The sequence below is a fragment of the Mercurialis annua genome, linkage group LG2 (genome assembly GCF_937616625.2).
Source record: "Mercurialis annua linkage group LG2, ddMerAnnu1.2, whole genome shotgun sequence".
Taxonomy (NCBI): Eukaryota; Viridiplantae; Streptophyta; class Magnoliopsida; order Malpighiales; family Euphorbiaceae; genus Mercurialis; species Mercurialis annua.
In genome coordinates this window covers 44,330,241-44,351,086 of record NC_065571.1, presented here as the reverse complement: position 1 = coordinate 44,351,086, position 20,846 = coordinate 44,330,241, and the positions used below count along the sequence as shown (strand labels likewise).

Sequence of the window (20,846 nt, the reverse complement as noted above, 5' to 3'; positions counted from 1 at the left end):
AAATTGAATGACCTGATCTCAAAAACGGGCATAAATACTCTATGAGATCAGTGTATTTGTGGAGGAGCTTGAAGGAATCATATATGTTCAAAGAAGAAAATAAAACTCTCAAAATGAAAAAGAATTGCAAACAAGAAGAGTCACCTCGAAGAAACAATTACTCGTTAAAAGAGTAAACATCAGCTAGAATAAAAGAATTCGATTAATGAAGATAAAGACAAGCACAAAGAATATAAGAATGTTGAAATATGAAAACCAAAAAAAGGAAGAATGAAGATCAAGAATAAGGAGGAATAAACGAGAAACTTAAAATCACAACCAACGAAGATCAAACATAGCAAATGGAAAATAAGGAGTAATGCGGCAGTAAAGAAGAATCGACCGAGTACTAAACAAAAAAAGTTCAAAACCCTGAAATAAAAAGAATAAAGATTTCGCGCACAAAAGAAGGTTCTCCCAAAATAAGGGAACACCCAAATATAAGGGTTCGCCCGGTACAAGGGCTTCGTCTAACACAAGGGCTTCGCCCACTAATGAAGATTCATATAGTATAAAAGTTTCACCAAATGATGAGGAGTCGCCACATGAATTTTGCCTATAAAAACATGTAAAAGAAGACAATAAATCTCGGCAAGAGAATGAGCTTTACCATAAGGAATCGCCTAGAAGGATCTCAACAAAGAGGAAAAGAATAAACAAATAAAATTCAAACGGTCGATTGATCGAATCACAAAGTTGATTGGAAATTAGAAGACAATTGAAGAAATTTCAAGAACACAAAACAATCAAAACATGAACAGAGGAATACCTGGAGATAAGCCATGAAAATAAATCAACGAGATTCACCAAGAGTCTCGCCAAAAGAAGAAATCAAACACGAGAATTAAAGATTGAAGATGAGAATAAGGGCAAAGCTACTTTCGAACAACCAAGAGTAAAAGATGAAAAATGAAACAAATACAACAGTTTAAAGACAAAGGAAGATAGAAGAAATGCACTTCAAAAAAATAACGAATAGATGAACGGCACATGACGAAAAAGGAGAAAAACTAGAATCTTGAAGCAAAAAGGAACGTCAGAATATTAAACGACTCGCCTCAAATAGAGCTGAAATACTCCAAGACATAAAATACCATGACTTCAACTCACTTGCGGGGGGGCTAATGATGGATTCCGAATCCTATTTTACTTATAATGGAGCCGAGTCGCAGGAGATTTATTCTCAGACGACACCAGACTCCCGCCCAAAGGGCCAAATCAAGATAAACCAGCGGCCGAATCCACCGGATCCGTCTTGACTGGAATACATCATTCGACATCATAAAGACCGAATCCCTGAGGACTCGGACAAAGCACGCCGACCCCGGGATTCAGATAAGATCACCAAAATCTATGCATATCCGGAGTATCTGTCCTATTTGGATATAAATTCCAACTTAGGAAGATAGCCTCCAACTTAGGAAGACGAGACTATTTAGGAATATCTTCCTAAATATGACTCCTGTCTGAATAAGGAAGGACACTCCTAATCAGGGTCAAACTCTATTAAATAGGAATCACTCTCTTATTCCATATTTACAAGGTATACATTCAACTACTATAAAAGGAGATTGAGGTATGCCTAAACACACAACTTATAACAAAACAATTATTCTCCCTTAAGCCTAAACTGACTTAAGCATAGGAGAGCTAATCGGACAAACCGTCCGATTAGCCATCTACACTGTTTTGCAGGATTAATGCAGTCGAGATGCCGGAATCCATCAGTAATGAACTAGAGAATTTGTATATTATTGGTATAATTTTAGTATATTGTTAGGTTAATATTTAGTATGCGATGTGGTGTAATGTTGATGCAATAATAAAATTTTAGTATATTTTGACTGTTGGTATAATTTTGGTATATTATTAATTTAATTTTTAGTAAACGATTTGATGTAATTTTGGTAATTTTTTATTTAATATTAATAAAATCTCAGTATGTATAATATTGGTATAATTTTGGTATAATATTGATATAATGTTGATATAATGTTAGTTTATGACATTATACCCACATTATACATCGTATGTTTGATATTATTTTTTATTTTTTTGTACTTTTGTAAATATTATTAAGATTTTTGTAAATGAAAAAAATCAACATGTAATTTTCTAGTTTTTTTTTTTGGCATAATCACTCAAACCCCTCACCTTTAGACTTTTTTTTCAATTCCACCCCGACGTTGAAAAGTTGTCAATTTTACCCACTTTTTAATTTTCCGTTTTCAATTGTACCCCGATTTTTTAATTTTTGTTAAGTTTTTTTACTTAAATGATGAAATCATTCAATTAACTAAGTTTAAAAATGAAATTAAATTCGTTTTTATTCAAAAAAGTACAAATAAGTCCTTTATTTTTAAAAACTAACTAAAAACCATAATCAAATTAACACTTATTTAAATTCTTAATTAATTTAAATAAATTTTAAAAACATACAATTAATATATGCTAGACATAGAGAATGTTTTTAAAAAAATTCCAAATGAAAAAGACGTTAATTTATTATTTCAGGGTACAATTGAAACGCAAAAATGCAAAATAGGGTAAAATTGACAAATTTTCAACGTCAGGGTAGGATTGAAAAGGGGCTAAAAGGTCGGGGGTTTTTAAGGCATTAGGCCTTTTTTTTTTTTGGTAAATGGTGTAATTTCCTCAATAAAATTACATAGTTGGACATTATTAAAACGAAATCATGCGTTTTTAAATAAATTGGATAAAATTGAAAAATCTAAACTTTTGTAAAACTTTTATAAAAGGTTTGTAGCCAAAAAAATTACATGTTTGTTAGTAGTATAGTAAAACTTATTAAATGTGAAATGAATAATGAGTAAGATAATCCAGTTTATTGAGAAGAGATTAATAATTAGTGGGAACAATATTAGAAATTAATATATAAAAATATTATAAATTACAATAAGTAATGATACATATATGGAAAAATATATTAATAATTACTACTACTATTTATGGTTAAATAATTAAAAAAATATTATTTAAGAAATTTTGTTTGCAATCAAAAACGACAGTTATAGTTTCAAATATATTAAACCAGTCTGAAATTGCCTGTCTATCCGGTTCAGCTCTAAAAGCATCTCCAGGAAGAAACACTTAATTTTGTTCACCGTTTTTTAATTTGATAAGTTTTCACTAAATTCATTCCAATAGGAGTCATCAATTTTTTTTTAACAAAAATGTACTTTTTTATTTATACACTTTTTACCAATTACATCACAAACTTATTTAAATTCATGTTAGTCTGAATTCTACACATAGTATTATTTATATTTTAAAAAATAAAACGCTATTAATTTTTTTAATTATAAAATCTTGTATTATTTAAAATTTAATATATATTAAAATTACTTAAAATAAACATTACATTAATTTATTTATATTAACACAATAAAAAAGATAAACTAAACATTACATTAATTTATTTTTAGATTTACCGAAAACATTGATTAATCCTCATAATGACTATGGTTACTCCACAAATGCTCTATTAAAGCATTACGAAGTTCAAAATGTAAATTTTTATTTTTAATCTATCGATGTCTTGAGAGAAATTGTTGAAATCAGATATGAGCATCATCGCTATTTCAACTGAACGACCTACCGAGTTAAACAAATCAAAATTGAAAAAGAAAAAGGATGAAGAAGTTATAAAATCCCTTAACTCCATCAAAAAAGATAATAAACAACTAATGGAGATGTTGAAAAAAAATATTTTTATATTATCGTCACGTAAAATTAATGATGTAATATTTTTTAATGTAATTGTCTCATAAGATTATTTATGCAAGGATTTTATATTATTGCTTCATAAAATTATTGTCTCGTTAAATTATTTATATGATATCTTTATATTAATTTTTAATCTTTTATTATGGAAATAAATAATAAATATATTTTAATATTATTATGTGTAAAATTCGTCTATAATTATTTAATTGTTTAGTAATTAATTAAATACAACCATAAATTATAAATATCAAATTGTAAATTTATCTATTATTATATTTAAAAAGTGAAATGGTGAAGGAGAAAATCTTTTACCTTTTCTTATGAGAGAGGGTCACCTAAATGCATTTAGGTAGCTCTTTGAAAGTGAGGAAGCATCAATTCTCATTTTGATGACTCCCCGTAGAGATGGTCTAAATGTGATAATTCAAATCTGTTTTTGGCCGATTTTGACCGGGCCGGTTTTGCTCCTATTCAGGATCCAAACCGGCCGGTGGCCTGCCCTAGTTGCCTATAACAACCCATTTCCAGGCAAAAGCACGACTTAAGTGGCATCTAAACATAAATTTAGGATGTACCAATCAAAATAGTTAAAAAGCAGTCAATTTTGACTCTCCAACATAAGTTTGAGATTAAACTGACAATTCACCCAAAATTAACATCAAGAAAAATGTAAATGGAAAGGCGCGTTATAGCCATCAATTGGAGTCATAATGGAGAGATGACTAATTCCAACACTTTCCAAATACTACTACTTAACTATAGTCTATAACCACACCACACTGCAAGAAAATTCTCAAGCTTTGACTGCCGCATTGCACACCAAATTTATTTTATTTATTAAAACTATTTGGTAAACGCTGCCATTTTTTTTCTCCTTCATCACCTTCTCCGATTACCACGCAGAAATTTAGAGCAGTGATTGACTTTTAATCTCTATGTTTTGCTGATAATTATTGTAATTATGAGTAGGCACTCAGTTGCTGGTGGTGCTTCTAAACGCCCCTCTTTTTTCCAGAGGATCAAGGTTCGGTTTGATTAAATTTTCTCACTTTCTTGTACCCTTTTGCCTGATTATTACTGGGTTTTATTGATTGATTGTAATTGTTTTGATGTGTGTGAAAAATCAGAGTTTTTGCTTTAGTTCATCATCACCAGACACAGGCAAAGGGAGGAGTAAATCTTCAAGTAAAAAGATTTCTCATGGATTCCAACTTGTGGAAGGAAAATCAGGACATGATATGGAGGATTATCACTTTGCTGAGTATCGTAAAATTAAGAATCATGAACTTGGTTTGTTTGCTATCTTTGATGGTCATCTTGGGGATCGTGTTCCTAGTTATTTGAAAGATAATCTTTTCCAAAATATTCTTCAAGAGGTTTAAGTTTGGCCATGTTTTTTTTTTCTGTTGATTGTTCATTTATTTGATGTCTTATATTGCATAAACATGATTGTTGTGGTTTTGTTTTCAGCCCCACTTCTGGGAGGATCCTAAGATTGCAATTAAGAATGCCTACAAGAGCACTGATAGGTTCATATTAGAGAATTCTATGCAAATGGGACCTGGTGGCTCGACGGCTGTTACGGCTATAGTTATTGATGGTAAGGACTTGTGGGTCGCCAATATCGGTGATTCTAGAGCTGTTGTTTGTGAGAGAGGCTCTGCTAATCAGCTTACTGTCGATCATGAGCCGCATACTGAGCGTAGGAGGATTGAGAAGCAGGGCGGCTTTGTCACTACTCTTCCTGGTAATCTCTACTATCTTTGTGTTGAACACACACTGTTTAACTTCAGTTTTTGTACTCATCACAAGTTTTGTAAATTATTTCAGGAGATGTTCCTAGGGTCAATGGTCAACTTGCAGTGGCTCGAGCTTTTGGAGATCAAAGTCTTAAAGCACATTTAAGTTCAGACCCTGATGTAAGACATGTCCCTATAGACGCCACTATCGAGTTCGTGATATTAGCAAGTGATGGTTTATGGAAGGTTAGTTCTCAAGTGCCACCTTTATAAGTGGTATTGTTGTCTCGTTATAACTTTTTCTGTTCCCCATGTTATCTTTTAAGTTTGTGGACTTGGATTGATGGTTTAGAGTTTCATTCTAACTCTTACTTTGTTTGCCTTGCATATGCATATGTAGGATTTTCGAAATTTTAGTTATTAACTATTTCCTGTGGCTAATTTTATTTGGAAATGAAGATGCTTCTATATGTTAAGCTCTTACTAGTTGCCAATACTTGCTCTGGTCGTTATTAGGAGTGGCTGAATATTATGGAGATTTGACTAGTATTTGCAATTGCTTGCTGTATTTGTTGAGAGCATGGTAAGGCTTTATGTTACAGATTGTTGCTGCTATTATGGTGATAAAGCATTTTTTTCCTTTACAGCTTGTGAGCTTCTAGACATTTATTGTTATATTTTGAATCATAATATGATTTAAGAGTTTCATAAGTTACCTTTCCATTTATTCACATTACAATTGCATCAATGGTCACTACTCTTTGTTCTTGTTTTTCTTGACAAAACAAATGAGGACTTATGAGTATGTCTTGGTAGTGGTATTGGGTGGTTTGAGCTTGGTTTTACAGAAAATAGATGCTTTTACTTTCTTCATTCATTCTTGCAATTAGCCAATTACTAATTGTATTACTATATCAAAAAAAAAAAATTATATTACTATAACATTTCCTCTAGCAAATTGATACCGGAATTTTGGCGGACCTTGATTTTTAAAGCAAACATTTTGGCGGACTTTGATTTTTAAAAGCAAACATTTTGGCGGCATAAGATGTGAACTCCTTAAATTAAAAAGTTCAGGTTTAATGCTATTTTGCAATGGTATCTAGCAGCTATATGTGAAGTTCAAATTACAAACACTGTAGAATTATTTTGTGGTAGTTTTATAAGGACCATGCAGGTATGTTAATGGCCACTTTACATGATTTGGAAATTGGGAATGATTCTTGAGGCAAATTTAACTGTTACCACTATGAAAAGTTGTTAAGTAATGTTAGACAAAGAGACAAAACATGTCAAATTTCATTAATTATATTAGCGAAAAGAACTAAAGATACTATATTTGTTAAAATTTTCCGTTGTATACAATTATCAGCACTATTAGTCAATAGAATAATAACACAATGATGCTCTCTATAGTCAGTTTAACCTCTATGGTCTCTTCTCTTGCATACATCTTAAAAAGAACCAAATGCGTGTTTTGCTGCTAAAGTCATCACTCTTGTGATTGTTATGTACCGGATTTATGGGACATGACGGAGATAAATGTGGCTGTTTGGCAGCCAAGAAAAAAATGGAAAAAGGCTGAAAAAAATGGAGTTAGAAAAGAAGGAGACGAGAAGAAAGGGATTTACAGAAGAAAGAGGAGAGGGATAGGTAGATAAGGAAGAAGAAGGAGAGATTAGAGAAAGTCGAGAGAAAATAGAGATATTGTATTAATTGGTTGATTGATTTTTTCTACACAATACCAAGCATATAATAAATAACAATATTTGCATCAATTATTCTATCATTCCTTGTTCATTTACTTCCTTCTAGAATCATCTTGAACATTTTATTCCTTCTATATTCATTCTACTATCATCTTGGTACATGACTGATTTTGGTCAAGATACTTTGTAAATCATGTTCTAGTCCTATTGCAGACTGAAAGACAAGGTTCCTTGAAATTCTTTAGTATCAGTTTAAGGAGGTCATTGTTTGTGCGATGTTGCTATTTATTCCTTTTTTTTCATGTTCTTGGACCAGTGATCCGATGGCTGATTGGGTTTTTTTACTAAGCGAATCAACTTTGATTTTTTTTATCGATGGTGACATACTGACATTAAGTAGGTGATTAAGGAAATCGTACGTGCTTCAAAATTAAGTAAGACCTTTTTGATAATTGAATAAAAATGCATGAGTTTTCAAAGGTATATGGGGTGTGTATTCGGTGAAAACCAAATTGACTGACCGAATTAAATTGAATAAACTGAATCGAACATTCTGAATATAATATGGTTTGATTTCGGTTTCAGTGTGATTTTTATTTATTTAACTGAACCTATCGAAATATATTTATTTGTATAATATGTTCACACTACATCAATGTGTCTTGTTGTATTCTAGTGGTGAAAGAATCTATTTTTCTTCCAAAGGTCACAGTTTTTAATTCCACCTCTTCATTTATTCTTCTTTTTACTAAATTCTGTAACAAATTAAAAGAAAGTAGACACCGAATAATAGATATTCAGTTATGTAACAGTGATTGCCAAACCAAAGTAGAAAATTTGGTTTGGTTTGGTTTAATATATTTTTTATAACCGAACAGTTAGTGGGGTGAGAGGCAGTTTTGTGATAAAACTGACCGCTTCTCACCCCTACTCCAGTGAAGTTTTTTATTGTATGAATCTGATGCAAGCCATAACTATTAGATTATTAGTATTGGAATGGAAGATAATGCGGAGGGCACAGGTGTTGGTGTGTTTTAAGCTCTCTAAAATGAAAATATCTTATTTGTTGAGGTTGTCATGTCATTCACCGAAGTTTCTCTGATTCCGGCCTATATTGTGATTAACGTTGTAAATGAGCTGAAACAACCCGCAAGTTATTTAAAATTAAATGTTCAAAATAAACTTGAAATAATCTAGTTGAGTTTCACTGCTCGAGCTTTAAAATAGTTGACTTGATAGGCTCTTGAGCTCGAGCTATAAAATAGTGGACTTGATAGACTCTCGAGCTCAAGCTTATCCAGTTTTACTATTTTAATCCTATATATTAGTTTAATTAGAAATTTACTTTAAGTATTTAAAGTTATCATTTAAGACCCTTTTTATCTTTTTACCGAACTTGGTTCTCCTGCGGCTCCACCTTCACTTGCATCTCCACCTACTCATTGTACATTCATTTCTTTATTCCTTAACACATCAAGTTGTTAACCATTTACTGTATATCGACATACATTTAAAACTCTACTCTTTGACTTTAATTCTGATAAATTCATCATCTTCAGTTCTATCTGTTCATTTTTTTCTTATATCAAATTCATGTTTTAAAATGTGCTTTCTATTTTTAGACTATGTGCTTTGTTTAGTTTAAAAAGATTTGGCAATTAATAAAATGTTTAAACACTTTATTTTGTACTGTCTATATGCTGAAGTTGCTAGAAGTGAGTAGAAAAATACTATAGATTTCTGGTGCCACTCGTCATTATCTTTTCTGATTTTTAGTTGAATTGTAATATATTTAAAGGTTAATTTCTGGTGATTATATATGACCAAGCTCGAACTCGATTTGAACTCATTAAATACTCATCAATTTAACAAGCTCGAGATGGAGTTTGAGCAGTTTAAAGCTTGACTCAAACTTGATTAATCAAGTTCAAGCTGAGGTTTGGATACATAAAACTCAAGTCACCTTTGTTCTATTACAGCTCTAATTGTGATATTGCAAAACTAGGTCACATCATATTGACTATGATGATGTTGATGTCCCTAAAGTTGCACATTAGCAGCTAAATTAATAGCTATAGTAGTGATGCTCTAAAAATTTACTTGCCTAGTTATAGCAAACATATTACAGAAGGTGTGATGAGAATGTTTCTGACGGGCATCTTCACACCAAAGACTATAGAGTATTTATTAATGAGCATTGAGCGCCTCAAAACAGTACAATGTGGTAACTTGTCAAGGCGTGCATAGGACCTATGTTAAATATAAGTTGTGGCTTCTTTTTCCCATTTCTGTAATTGTTACTCTTTGCCTATAACTGTCCAAGGTTGATTCGTCTTTGTGAGTGGTTAGATGAATTTCTACTTGGCAAGTCAAACTAAAACAATAATAAGCTTGAAAAATGCCTATAATGTTTTATATCAGACACAAAGCACCTTGCATATGAAAGAAAATATTGTTCAGAGGGTTTTTGAATATGACACAGCTTTCTTTTCTCTATTCTCCTCTACCCTTCTATGGCTCATTTGAAGAAAAAAAAATCTGTCATGTTATTTTTCTGTTCTTTACCTTGGTGCCTCATCCATGTAGACTGACAACGTGCAGAGTATTCTCATGCCAGCTCAGTTTGTTAGTTCTCATATTAGATTAATGTAATGTCGGATTATGAGTTTTGTTTGTATGCGTGATTGTACCTTGCGCCTAGGCTCTAGATTCCCTTCGTGCCTCTCTTAGGTACTCACCACAGTTATGTAGACCAAAGATGTGAGCAAGTATTTGAAGAAATTTTGTTGCTCATATTGCACAGTAGTCTGCCTTTTACCAGTTTTGAGTTCTATTTCTGGTTGGAAATTTAAAACACTTGTGTTTTTATCTGTATTTCGATGGACAATCATCTATAACCATTTTTGCATATCTGATTGATGAAGAATGAGAGGGAATTGAAACCTGAAATCTGATTGGTAATGCAATCGAATAAAATTCAAAGAAGCATTATAGTGAAGCATGTGTAAAACGCTTGACAATGCTTCAAAACTTTGAGACTTATGCTGTGCGGATTTAGACAGCATGTTTTGTTATTACCTGGAATGTCTGTTGAATTGTGATGTACTATTTGCAGGTGATGGACAATCAAGAGGCAGTTGATTTGGTGAAACACATTAAGGATCCGCAAGCTGCTGCAAAGCGTTTAACAACGGAGGCATTGACAAGAAAGAGCAAGGATGATATATCATGCATTGTCATTCGTTTTGGATGATTCTAGTTGCAATTATCAAAGCCACTGAGCGTGTCTTATACGTCGATCCTTCAAATTATGATCCGGTTGAGTCTGTTCAAAGCTGGAATCAGGCAACATCTGCGTTTGTTTATGTGGTTGTATTTTTTTTTTTTTTCATTAGAAAGTAAAATGTTAGAGCAAAGTGAAAGTGGAAGTGGTGAATCATTTTTTAAATGACCAAAGGAAGAGATACCCTCATTAATTCAAATATGGACTGCAATTGACGAGGCTAGTTCTTTCACTGGACATATAATAGGAGTTGAAAAAAAAAGTTGTTTAGATTTTTAATTCCGTGTATAGATTGTGAACATAAATAAGCTAATGTGGTACTTGTGTGATATATGCAGTGGGGATTGTGGTTATAGTTTTCATTTTCATACCGGGCCTGCTGCAGTCTTCTTGTGTATTACTTTTTTTGAAAACCGAAACTGTGATCGTAATGGAGGAACCGCAGATTTATGATTTAATCGGCAGATCCAATAAGTTTTTGAAAAATTCTTTTATTGTTTTTCTTTATATATAAATTGACAAAAATACTAGTTGATTACTGCGAGGCAATTGCTTCACGTGCATCCAAAGAAATGTCAGAAAATTCTCTCTGTCCGGGGGAAGGACTGAATGCAGGAAATCCCTATGAACCAACCAAAAAAGTTAGGAATCGCAATGAAAATTCTGAGAGAGCAGTGGAGAAGGAGGACAACATGGTTGTTGAAACCGTGAACTTTTCCACGGACACAATATCACAAGACAATGAGAAAATCTCGTTTAAGGACACTCTTATGAACAATTTTAAAGGTGATCGGAGTAGCCAGGATGAAGATTTTGAAGCTTTCACACTGGAAGAAAAGGATATAGAATTTGGTGACTCTAAAGGAATGCCAACCATCAATTTTTCAGACAGAGTTCACAATCTTATATCACAAAACATGAAACTCTGCATAGTTGTTCGTCTTCTTGGCAAAAATATTGGGTATAGAACCCTTCTCAGTCGTATCTTGAAATTGTGGAAGCCTAAAAGTTACCCAAGTCTCGTCGATCTGGATAATAACTTCTTCCTCGTTAGATTCTACTCGATGGAGGACTATATTAACGCCTTGTCCGGAGGACCATGGGTTTTATTTGGTCATTACCTTACGGTGCAACCATGGAGTCCAGAATTCTCATCAGACAAGATTAATGCTACGTCAGTCACTGCCTGGGTCAGGTTCCCAGGTCTCCCTATCCAGTATTATCACAATAATGTTCTGAAAGCAATAGCCAAAACTCTAGGGAAGGTCATTAAAATTGATTTTAACACGGAAGCAAGAGAACGAGGTAAGTTCGCTAGATTGGCTATTAACTTGGATCTAACTAAGCCTCTTTGTTCCAGGATTTTATTAGATGGCCGTCTTCAAAAGGTGGAGTATGAGGGGCTTCCGATTATTTGTTTTAACTGTGGACGGTACGGTCATCGAGAAAACCTTTGTACTCATAAAAACCTTGTCGAGGGAGTCTCAGATAGCCCCATGACTGAGCAAGTCCCTGCCGCCTCAGACCCCGTCTCAGAACCGCCGCTGGTGGTGGAAAGTCCGCCGTTTGGGCCCTGGATGCAGGTGGTGAATCGAAGAAGGAAACCCGATATCCCTGCCAACAATCAAGGGAATAACGGTAACAAACATTCTGGATCAAGATTTGATGCTATTGCCAGTTTGGAGGAGAATTTTCAGGGTCAATTCGATACTACTAATAACAAGAATAATTTTGTTCCTTATGTGCAAAAGGAAACCATAGGCTCTCAATTAAAGAAAATTCCTGTTCCCATCTTGAGAACGACCAACCAACAAGGTAAATTCTCTGAAACAAACATTAATGCCACTAATAAAAAAATGTCCATGCAGGTCCATGCAGATACTAAAGCCCAATTTGAACAAAAAAATAAGACACAAGTCCAATCCAGCATTGGCAGCAATGACAAATCCAAGTCCATCTCTCACATGCAAAATCATGCTGATCCTAAAGATATTCAAGATCCTTCTGGCAGCATGTTTTTTCCGGTGGAAGTATCTTTAAACCAGAAGAACCATTCGGCAGTGGCACTTTTATCTCCAGTGACGGACCAAAACCATTGCCAACAGCTCAAATTATTATCTCTTCGTGATAAATTCACTCCGAAAGGTCCGGATAAACAACGCAACCATTGGAATGTCAAGATTAACCAAATTTCTAAAAACAACAGCAAAGCTAAAAAGAGAATGACTCCTAAGGCGATATCTACTAATAATATTGGTGATATTCTTATGGAGATAACTAAACCTGTTCAAACCTCGGAAGGAACTAGTTCCTCTCCTGAGATTGTGGTGTCGACTGATCAGCAACAGAACCTTGGTTCCTCCAAGGATCAGATGATGGACGTCTAAGGACGGTCAGCCTTTCGTCCCTTTCTATCTTGTTTATTTTCTTTATGTCTGACAACATTCTTGTCTGGAACTGCCAAGGGGCAGCAAAAAAAAATTTTGTTCGCTCTGTTAAGTCATTCCGTGACTTTCATAATCCTTCTATTATGATTATTGTTGAACCAAGAATTGCAGGCACTAAAGCAGATAAAGTTATCAAGAGCACAGGCTTTAATTTCTCCCATCGCGTAGAAGCTCATGGCTTTGCTGGCGGTATCTGGTTACTTTGGAGTGACAATGTCAAAGTAGATATTCTAAAGAACCATTTCCAATTTATCCATTGCTCTCTTACCTTCCCTAACACCGGTGAGACGTTCCTTTTTTCTGCTGTTTATGGTAGCCCTACCCCCAACAAACGCTATGATTTGTGGAAGGATCTTACTAATCTCGATATCGATATTAACTCTCCTTGGATTCTTGCAGGGGATTTTAATGCGATTCTTGATTCTTCGGACAGAAAAGGGGGCTCTCGCAACAGAAATTTGGGTTGTCCCCTTTTCTCTGGTTTTATAGAGTCTAACGCTTTATCTCAACTTGATTTTGTAGGCCCGAAATACACTTGGAGGAGGGGAACTCTTTTTCAGCGGCTTGACAGAGTTATTTGCAACAATATTTGGCTTCAAAGACACCCTAATGCTATTACTCATCACTTACCTCGCATTCATTCGGACCACAGACCTCTGCTTATCAAGCTGAACAGTGGTATGAATGGGGGGGCGGGGAATAGAACTTTCAAATTCCTAGCCCCTTGGCTTACTCATGAAGACTTTGTTAATGTGGTAAATGAGAGCTGGAACAGTAATGGTTCACTGAAGGATAACATTCTCTCTTTCACAGAAAAAGTTCAAAACTGGAATGTTAATGTGTTTGGGAATATTTTTAAGCAGAAAAAAATCCTTCTTGCCCGTATTAATGGAATTCAGAAATACCTTGAAAATCGACCTTGTAAATTCCTCTCAGAGTTGGAGAATACTTTGAAAGCTGAACTTGAAGAAGTCTCATTACGGGAGGAAACTTATTGGTTGCAGAAATCTAGATGCGACTGGCTAATGCTAGGGGATCGTAATACTTCTTATTTCCATGCGAAGTCTACCGCTAGGAAAAGACGTAATCGCATTTGCCTCCTTAAAGACGCTGATGGTGTTTGGTGCGATAATGAGGCGTTGTTGCGCGATTTGGCTATCTCTTTCTTTAAGAAGTTGTATACTGAGACCAATCATAGTCGTCCAGCTTATCAGATTCGGGGTTGTTTTCCTGTTTTGGCTCCGGACATGTATAGCAATCTGGGCAGAGAACTTACCAAGGAGGAAATCTATCACGCTCTTCATCAGATGTCGCCTTGGAAAGCTTCTGGTATTGATGGCATCCCTGCGGCTTTCTATCAGAAACATTGGAGTGTTGTTGGTACTTCTATATGCTCTACTGTTACAAATGCTTTTAATAACGGCCATATGGACAGTGATATGAACAGAACGCTTATTTCTCTTATTCCCAAAGTTGATAAGCCTGAGTCCATTAAAGATTTTCGTCCCATCAGCCTTTGCACGGTGATTTATAAAATTCTTACGAAAGTTATTGCGAATAGACTCAAGCCCTTAATGCCTAGTATCGTGGGTCATACCCAAGCGAGTTTTGTCGCCGGTCGTAATATTTCCGACAACATTATAATTGCTCAGGAGGTTATCCACTCTATGAGGAGGAAAAAGGGTAAAGAAAGCTGGTTCGCTATAAAAGTGGATCTTGAAAAAGCTTATGATTGCCTCAGTTGGAGTTTCATAGAAGATACGCTTATGGATGTCGGCATTCCTATTCATCTTGTTCAAGTCATTATGAACGGTATCTCTTCCTCTCGCTTGAATATTCTTTGGAATGGTTCTCCATCCGAAGAATTTCAGCCGTCAAGAGGAATTCGTCAGGGAGACCCTCTATCTCCGTATATTTTTGTTCTTTGTATGGAGCGTCTATCCCACCGTATTGGCCTCTCGGTTCAAAATGGTGAGTGGATCCCTATTAAGCTTAACAAGTTAGGTCCTAATTTATCTCATTTATTTTTTGCAGATGACTTGGTTTTGTTTGGTAGGGCTACAGAAGATCAAGGGGTTATTATCAAGTCCATTCTTGAGGATTTTTCGATTAGTTCTGGGCTCAGAGTTAGTCTATCTAAGACTAAAATTTTCTTTACTCCCAACTTGGATTTTCAGCGTGCTAGCAGTATTAGTAGCTTACTGGGTTTCCAACGCTGTCAAGATCTTGGCAAATACCTTGGAGTCCCACTGCTTCATTCTCGCATTACTAAGGAAACGTATAATTTTATTCTTGAGAGGATCCAGAAAAAATTATCTGGTTGGAATGCCAACCTTCTCTCTTTAGCCGGTCGAATTACACTTGCTAAAACGGTTCTTATGACTATCCCGAGCTATGCAATGCAAACTGCTCCTCTTCCTGTGGGCCTCTGCAACAGCATCAATAAACTCGTGCGTCAGTTTATCTGGGGTTATCAAGAAGGTTCCCGGAAACCCAATCTTTTAAAATGGGAAGAGATGTGTTCCCCTTGTTCTGCTGGGGGTAGTGGATTCAGGGACCTGAAAAAACAAAATAACGCTTTTATTATGAAAATTGGGTTTGTGATTTTGACGAAACCGGATCTTCTTTGGGTGAGTGTGCTTAGGAACAAATACGGATGGGCAAATAAGGGCAATACTTGTAAAGCGGGCAAGAACAGTTCACCTCTTTGGAAAAATGTTGCTCACTTATGGGAAACTATTCTATCCGGCTGCAGTTGGGCGATTGGAGACGGGAGCTCGGTCAGCTTTTGGAGCGACAATTGGCTAGGGGACCTTGGTCCTCTTAGGCTTCTATCTACTGTCCATATTCCCGAATCTGAACTTGAACTGAAAGTTAAAGATTTTACTATGAATGGTACCTGGAATTGGGATCAACTGGGCAGTAAACTCCCTTATTATGTCCTTCTCAATCTGGCGGCCGTGAAACCTCCAAACCAGTGCAATGAGGTTGACCACCCCTTTTGGAGCCTCACCAGTTCTGGGAACATCTCTGTTAGATCTGCTTATCAAGTTCAAGAACATGCCATCATGGAGGAAAATCAGAGAGACTGGCAAGCTGTGTGGAGTTGGCCGGGAGCCCACAGAGTCAGAATCCTTTTATGGCTGGGTTCTAGGAACAAACTCCTGACCAATCTGGAACGTAAAAGGCGTCACATGACTGAAGATTCTTCGTGTCCTGTTTGCGGAGACAGCGCTGAGGATGGAGATCACATTTTTAGAACCTGCATCTTTGCTAGGGAAGTGTGGAGTAAATTACTTGGTGTTAATACTGATATTACTTTCTTTAACCTGCCATTAATTGACTGGTTTTTCTGGAATTTGCAGGGTAAAGCCGGTCTCAAGACCGAGAAGTGGAACGTGATTTTTGGTTTAGCATGTTGGTGCCTTTGGAATCGTCGCAACAACTACATTTTCAACGGTGAAAGACAAAGCGCAGCGGAAGTGGTGCACTCTATAAGAACCATGACGAGTTATACTGATCAAGCTCAGAAGTTTATCCTGCTATCCCGTCCAGGCTTGGCACCTAAGTCTACAAAGCTCATTGGATGGGATTCCCCTCCTTTTAACTGGTTAAAAATCAACTCAGATGGTGCAGTCCGTTCCTCTACCAACACGGCTGCCTCAGGTGGTTTGGCCAGAAATTATGAAGGCGTCTGCTTGTTCAGCTATAGCAGATTTATAGGAAGATGCTCTGTGATTCAAGCCGAGTTGTGGGGAGCCCTGGATGGTCTCGACATAGCTTGGCAGCGGGGTTACAGAAATGTTATTCTGGAAATGGACAGTAAAATAGCAGTCGACACTTTACTGAAGAACGATGACAGCTTAAATGCGAACTCCAATCTTTACAATGCTATAAGGAGCTTTCTGGGTAGGAGCTGGAAAGTTTGCATCAGACATACGTTACGAGAAGGCAATCGTTGTGCTGACTGGTTGGCAAACTTTGGTTTCACTCATTATCTAGGATTGGATATTCATGATAGAGTTCATGCAGACCTTGCTAGCCTCATCATGGAGGATAATATTGGCGTGTCTCTCCCGAGAGTGTGTAGAGATTCTTAATCTCTTGGCCTTGGCCTATCTTTGTAATCAAAAAAGAAACAGCAAAAACAAGAATTAGCGAAACAACAGTTATAAACATAAAAAACAAAATCAATCTAGTATTTTAGTTAATGCCTCCAGTAGAAGATTGTCATCTTGAATATGGGAATTTCTTGCCTCAAATCAAAAAAAAAAAAGAATCAAATTAGAAGTAGCCTCTTGAGATTGAATAGAAGCACTAGTCATAGATAGTACAACCTTGTATCCTTTAAATTCTTGTTCAGTAGATTCTTTTCAACGTTTTGACATTTCTAGCTCAGCATTTGTCGTAAAATCGGATATAATCTCTTCTATTCTCTTCTTTAATCCAATCACTCTTCTATCTGCATCTCAATGACAAAAAAGAAAAAGAAATATAGCATCTGTTTGAATACCTGGAAGTAAAATATCACTCATTGCTCAAATAGAAAAACATGGACGAAACGTCGATCTTTGTCGTGCATTGTCTCTCTTTGATATAAGTTAAAGAATTTTTAGCATGTTAAACCTCCAAGAAAACCGACAATCAAAATTACATGGCAAAAGAGGATTATTTGCGTGAAGTACTTGATAAATTAAATGGACATTTTCACAATGGTACAAAAATAACTAACTTGTTAGTGATATAACACTACCACATTTAAAAAATGTTTAGTAGTTTATTCATGCCTATAGTTACACAGTACTGGAGCCCAATATCTCATGCTTCAATATCAACAAAACTATCAACTTAGTATGCATTGAGCAAAGACACATTAGATGCTACCAATAACATTAAAAGAAGATTTTATGGCAGATTCTATCTAGCAGTTTCCAATGGACATTTTAAACTATGTTTATGCATACATGAGAAGAGCAGACAGTAGGATGCAAACTGACAAATAGGCATGGCCTAACAGATGCAAACTGGGGGGAATTAATGATGGAACACCGTAAAAACTAAAAGTCATGCGGAAAAGCCTATAAAAGGGTAACAATTTCACTTCTTTACATACGTGCATTTATTACTACAAAAACCAGATATCTGTAGTTTGTTTTTTTTCTGTGTACTTTGATATGAACTACTGTTTTGTTGACATGGTTTTTGAAAGCTGTGTGGTTTTATACTATTAATGGTTTCCCGTTATTTCTTATTTGGAACTGGAACATACAGTTATGATGGTATTGCGTTTGAAACATGGTGACTTATGTTTATGAGATAAGTTATGAATGTCGTAATTTCCAGTTTTGCGATACCATTTTAAGAAATGTTTGCGAGAAATAAAAGAAAGGATTAACATAGTTTTCTAAAAAAAGACTTTATATGTTATAAAAAATTTGAAAGAGAAAAAATTATAGTGATTTTAGGCTGCTATGGGTTTCGGAGCTATCACTCCTATTTCCTAGCGCCGCTCTCGGCCCGAGATTTTGGATCGTGACACCTACCTTTCAGCAGTCAATTTGATCAACTTGACGATCATCAAGTATTTAAACCACCTATATTGTATGTTGTACAAAAATGCGTTCAGATCAAAATTGGAGGTACGGTGGAAGAATTACGAATGGGCTGTTACGTATTGAGTTTGTACATCATGTTGAGGAGTTTGAAATATTTTTTTTACAACATTCTGAATGTATTAGTGCGGAATAAATAAAGAGTCCATGCAATAAGGTCAGATGTCAAATTGAGTTTTCAAGATGTTGAAGTAGTGAAATTTCATCTTTCGAAGCATGGATTTGTGCGATGTTATTATGGCTAGATTCACCATGGTGAGAAGAGCAGGGTGACTGATGTGAAACAAATTCATAAATGTTATAGATGATAAAGATGAGGGGGGTGATTTTAGTTCTATTTACATAATGGTTATAGATGTCGCCGGTCCAAAATTACTCAAGGAAGAATCCCATGAGCCTCCAAATAAGAAGCTCAAATTTTTTATGATATAATGCGTGCGGCCGAACAAAATATATTGCTTGACAATAGAAACTTTCTCCGTTTTCTGCAGTTGTTGGAATGTTGGAAATGAAGTGTCTGCATCAAATTTCATAAGGTTTATTCGATTATATGAGTGAATTTATCCAAGAATAACTACATGAGGATAACTTGATGGCTAAGGATTTCTATAACATAAAGAAGTTGGTCAAAAGTTTGGGATTGCCGGTTGAGATAATCGATTGTTCCTTCCATAATTGTATGATTTATTGGGGGATAACTCGGGTTTAACCCAATGCGAAGTTTGCAACTATCCTAGGTGGAAAACCAACATCAGAGGTTCAGCAAAAAGAAAAGGGTAACATAATTTTCCTATAACGCTAAGACTACAGAGGCTGTACGGTTCCCGTATTACAGCTAAACATATAAGATGACACGTTGAACATAAGATGGAGGACAGTAAGATGTGTCATCCATACGACATCTTAACTTGGAAACACTTTAGTTAGTTACATCAAGATTTTGTAGAAGAAGTTCAAAATATCATATTAGGCTTATATACTAATGGGTTCCAACCATTCGGTATGATGGGATAGTAATATTCTTCATGGCCAATAATCGTGACACCATAACATTCTCTAAAAACTGTTTGAAACCCTTTTATAAACTGTATTTTAAAAATATTTATAAATTGTTTTAAAAATATGTAATTTGTTTGAAACTGCTCTTTTTGAAACTATTTGAAACCTTTGTAAACTGTTTGAAATCTTTATAAACTATTTGAAACTGTTTTTAGAGAATGTTCTAGAAACTGTTTATATTTGTTTTTAGAAATTGTTTGAAACCTTTCTAAACTATTTGAAACCTTTGTAAATTGTTTGAAATTGTTTCAAATATTTTTGTAAAGTGTTTAAAACCCTTTTATAAATTGTATTTTAAAAATCTTTATAGACAATTTTGAAAATTATGTAATTTGTTTGCAACTGTTCTTTTTCGAAACTGTTTAAAATCTTTATAAACTGTTTAATTTTTTTGTAAACTGCTTGAAACCTTTTTGTAAGCTGTTTGAAACTGTTGTATAAATTTTAAAAAAATCGGTCGCCAAATTATGTTTATAAAACCTTTTAAACTGTTTGAAACCGTTTTTTAAAAGATTTTCAATCAGAAAAAAATAAGTTAATAGTTTACAGTTTTCTTTCTTTTTGAAGAAATTTATGATCGTTAGATATGAATTCGAAGCAAAATTCGAAACAATTTAATTACGGATTAAAAATTCGAGTGGCTCGAAAATTAAATTTGAAATTTGCTATAAATTTTCAAGAAGTAATGATATAATTAAAAAAATCAGTTTTTTGAATTGTTATGTGCTAAAGATTTTAAATTAAATTGTTGGATTGTTAGTTATTTTTCTTAGAATAAATTGAAGAAGAAGAAGAAAGAGAAAAAGAAGAAGAAGAAGAAGAAAAAGGCTGTAAATAAAACATGTAAAGTATAAATGGAGTATAAAAATAAATAGAAGAGTAAAAAATAAAGATGTGACACGGTAGGATAGGTAAATCAAGTTGGAATTTTGGAGTTAACAAATGCTAATATTTTTTCTATTTAGATATTCTCCTAATTATTCCTAAAAAATATCATAAGGATCCATGCCCTTTTAGGTGTTTATGACACATGCATTATGCTCTTAGTTTCGGAATATTAAAATATAATTCTAAAAGTGAGTGTATATAGACTTTATAAAAGTTTACGTGTGTGAGTGGTCACAAGTTAAAGTTAATGGTATAAATTTACATTTGACCTATTTTATATGCGAGTACATTATGAATTCAAATATATGTAAATTAGAATGCTA

The 20,846-nt window shown here is 34.6% G+C and overlaps 2 protein-coding genes across 2 annotated transcripts; both read left to right on the top strand.

The window, feature by feature from the left end:
- Positions 1-4,513: 4,513 nt before the first annotated feature.
- On the top strand, positions 4,514-10,885 carry LOC126668963 (probable protein phosphatase 2C 44). Its single transcript, XM_050362227.2, has 5 exons — positions 4,514-4,810; positions 4,914-5,162; positions 5,257-5,533; positions 5,617-5,771; positions 10,350-10,885. The coding sequence occupies exons 1-5, from the start codon at positions 4,748-4,750 to the stop codon at positions 10,485-10,487; spliced, it is 882 nt and encodes a 293-aa protein (XP_050218184.1). The 5' UTR covers positions 4,514-4,747; the 3' UTR covers positions 10,488-10,885.
- Positions 10,886-11,089: 204 nt separating this feature from the next.
- On the top strand, positions 11,090-12,904 carry LOC126668568 (uncharacterized). Its single transcript, XM_050361758.1, has one exon. It carries the CDS (start codon positions 11,090-11,092, stop codon positions 12,902-12,904), a length of 1,815 nt encoding a protein of 604 aa, XP_050217715.1.
- Positions 12,905-20,846: the final 7,942 nt, after the last annotated feature.